At 58.8% G+C, this 3,579-nt stretch overlaps 1 protein-coding gene across 1 annotated transcript in view; it reads right to left on the bottom strand.

Moving 5' to 3' along the window:
- SYT7 (synaptotagmin VII) overlaps positions 1-3,579 on the bottom strand; it is a gene marked incomplete at its 5' end in the record, with an annotated part of 10,527 nt that overhangs the window by 2,261 nt on the left and 4,687 nt on the right. The window contains 5 exons of the mRNA XM_010182513.1: positions 1,116-1,315; positions 1,398-1,512; positions 2,030-2,199; positions 2,622-2,892; positions 3,399-3,534. Of these exons, the coding sequence (XP_010180815.1) occupies positions 1,116-1,315; positions 1,398-1,512; positions 2,030-2,199; positions 2,622-2,892; positions 3,399-3,534 (892 nt within the window). The remainder of the gene's footprint in view (positions 1-1,115; positions 1,316-1,397; positions 1,513-2,029; positions 2,200-2,621; positions 2,893-3,398; positions 3,535-3,579) is intronic.

Here is a 3,579-nt window from a genome sequence, read left to right on the forward strand (position 1 = left end):
GTCCTGGCCCCTCCATCCCCATCCCGCTCCCCACCGCTGCCACCAGGGCTATTTTCATCCATCGAGTTTCCATATGGTGATGTGGAAAACCATGCATGCCAGGCCTCGGAGAGCCCATGCCACTGCTCTGGCTAAGTGGATCACTGCACCAGAGTGGGACTCGCTGCTAATTACACAATCAAAAGTGATTAGCAGGCTGCTGGGCCACGGTGTGAAGGGCACGCTCCTCTCCTCTGGCTCTGCCACTGGCTGCACCACTTGACTCTCATGCCATGATGCTCCCAGTGGTTTTAACACACAGCAGAGACATCATGGATATGGTCCGTCTGTCCATCTGGCATCAGGCCCTGGGTGCAGCCGTGCCCGTGCCACTGGTGATGTCCCCTCTGGGCTGTGCCCGCAGTGGGGATGCCGGCACCTTTGACCCTCTCCAGCAACCCACGGTGCCAAGCCCAATCTATGTGTTTGCTCGATTACCACACTGCGTTTGGGGCTCATCGACTCTCTGCGGTGAGCAGTAATAACACAGATTACTGCGCTCGTTTGTCATCGTTACCCTAATGAGCCCAGAGCTGGATGGATTTAACGTAAATCAAATCAAGAGGGGATAAATTCCTCTGTTCTCATCATCGGGAGGCAGTGGGTGATCCCAGCATGGGGACAGGGCTAGGGACCCCAGGAACCCCCGGCTGAGCCCCATGCTCCATCCCTGCTGTCCTGCAGCCAGGGATGGTGCCACCATGGCAGAGGCTCCAGCTCTACCTGGTGCCACAGCACATGGGAGCCATCAGGGACTTCGATTTTTGTCCCACTATAAATCGCCTTTTGGCAGATCACCGCTCATCCCAGCACGGGCTGTGCCGCAGTGTGGCGTGTTGGGAGGCACGAGACATCGCCATGCTGGAGAGAGGCCACTGCATCGGCTTCCCGCTTGTGCAGGGTGGGTCCTTGTCACCGCAGCAGGGACCAGGGATGGCCAGGGAGAGCCAACACTAGGGCCCCCCCCCACCTTCCTCTCCAGCTTGAGATGGCACCAATCGCCAGCAGCCAGGGCCCCGGCTGTCCCCTAGGTGCCATCCCTCTCCAGGACACATTCCCAATGCTGCAGGACCCACCTTGCCAATGACATCGTTGCGGCTCAGCCTGTCCTTGTCCATGACGGTGATGACGATGGTCGTCTCGCGCAGTCGCTCCGTGGGGATGTCAAAGGCGAAGGACTCGTTGAAGACGGGGTTCAGGCACCGCTTCATGACCACCGTCTTCTTCTTCTCCACCCGCTTGTCCTTGTACATCAGCCACACCTTCACGTAGGGATCTGGGAGGGGAGAGGAGCTGCTCTCAGCCCCGGTTGGGCATTGAGCAGCAATAGCTGGTGTGGCAGGAGCCAGAGCTCATACCTGATGTGCCCCCGATGTCCATGGCTTTGAGGTTACGCGCTTTGATGATGTTCACCACGATGGAGTTGGCGGATGGGTTGTAGCACAGCGACAGCAGCAGCTCACCACGGCTTCCCTATGGGACCCATGGAGGCCCTTAGGTGGGTGGACCAAAACCACTTGCTCCTCACCACAGCACCCAGCTCAAGATCTGATGGGGCACCCAAGGTCCCTGTGTCCCCACTGTGGGAGAGGGGTGCTGGGCTTGGACCCCCAACCACAGCTACCCCAAGGGTGGACTTTGGGGCTGCAGAGAAAATCAGGGCAGGAGTAAATGGGGCCATCCCCAGTGGGACATTTTCTGGACTTGCTGGAGGCAGGAGAAAAAGAAAACTTTCATTTTAGATCTACCTGAAACAGTTCTTTTTGTTCCAAAATGAGACACTTGCTTTGGACTACTTAGTGTCTTAATTAACAAATAAATATTTGGGAAGAGAAACTTCCTTGCTGGACATCAAACTTGCTTGAAAAGCAGAAAATGTCCCTGTTGGAGCAGTAAGAGGGTGGTGAGTCCTGCTGGGACTTCACAGGGACAGGGGTAGCCTCCCACCAAGAACTGTTTCCAGGGGGTAGGAGGGGGACCAGGGCCTTACGCTGCCATCGCTGCACGGCTTCAGGTCCTTCCAGAAGGTCTGCATCTGGGTGAGATCCACCTTGTTGAGGGGGATGGACACCTCCCCAATGGGGTCATTGCGGCTGAAGCGGTCATAGTCCAGGACCTGGAGGTACAGCACCCGCTGCACCACTTTCTCATAGGGGAACCCTGTGCCAGAGACAGAAGGAGGACATGAGGACAAGAGGAGATGTGGGGGTCATGCCGAACAGCAGCCAGTGCTGGTACTGGTCCTGCCCTGCCCTGCCCATGCTAATGGGGAGATGTTAGGACCAGGGAGTGGATAGGGAGCAGAGCATGGCATGAGTGGCTGGTGGCAGATTAATTCCCCTGTGTGCACCCATCCATGGGTGCCTGCTGGGGGGATACGGAGCTTCCCTCCATGTCCCCTTCATGGGATGTAGAGCAAACACCTTCAACCTGGTGTTGATGGCTTGGCCAACACATCTCATCACTGATGCCCATGATGTTGGCAGCTCAAGCTGAGCTGGTCCAGCCCAGGAGGGAGGACAGAGGGTCCCACAACTGGTCTGCTCCCACCCCAGTCCACTCCAGTCCATCCCAGCCATTACCTTCAAAGAGGAAGGTCTCATTCCAGTGCGGGTTGAGGTTCTTCCGCTTCACCTTGGTCTCCAGCTTGTGCTTCTTGTCAGGGAGCAGGTAGATCTTGACGAAGGGATCACTGGTGCCGCTGAAGTCCTTGGCGGGCAGCTCCTGTGCCTTCATGATCTTGACAGTCAGGGTGGACTCCTGGAAGTTGTAGCCGACGCTGAACTGGATGCGGCCCAGGTTCTCCCGGCTGACGCCTTCATGGCCCTCGTCGTCCTCAGAGCCTGGGGAGAGCTGTGGCGAGGGGAGAAGAGCAGTGAGTGCAGTGGCGGGGAGGCTGTTGGGGGACCACCAAGGAGGTCTGCACACTCCTGTCCCCCTCGTTTCAGCACCCAAACTCAGCTTACACCAGCACCCAACCCTCAGCCCCACAAGCTGTCGGAGGGCATCAGCCTCTCCTCAGCTCCCTGCCACTGCCATCGCCTCAGATGACTCCTGGCTCCATGCCACGCGTCCCAGGGAGAGAGAGTGCCAATTAGCCAAATTCCTCCTGACAGCCCGTCCCTCACATCTCCGGCACCGCTTCCTCATGCCGGCCCCGGGGGGGAATGGCTGCATCACTTCAGCTGAGCCCCGGCTGTGACAGGGACTTGGCAGAGCGGGCTGGGACGTGCCAGACTGCTTGTGGCACAGGGCGGGCGCGGGGAGGAGCTGGAGGGGGTGCAAGGAGACACCCGGATGGTGCCCAGGGTGGGATGCTCTCCCTGGCGAGCCCATCCCAGTGCACCCCATGCACCCACCATGAGCATCTCACTGGTCAGGGAGTTGACCAGGTCGGAGACTGAGGAGTGTGGCTCCGTCTTGCGGTCGGACTCATCATGTGGTGCCTGCCCAGGCGTTGGTGCTGTGCTCACCGCCTTGCTGCCGGCCGGCAACCTGGGGAAAGAGAGGCAGTGCCTCAGAGGAGAGGGGCTGGGAGCC

Source organism: Mesitornis unicolor, unplaced genomic scaffold (assembly GCF_000695765.1).
Source record: "Mesitornis unicolor isolate BGI_N332 unplaced genomic scaffold, ASM69576v1 scaffold31744, whole genome shotgun sequence".
Taxonomy (NCBI): Eukaryota; Metazoa; Chordata; class Aves; order Mesitornithiformes; family Mesitornithidae; genus Mesitornis; species Mesitornis unicolor.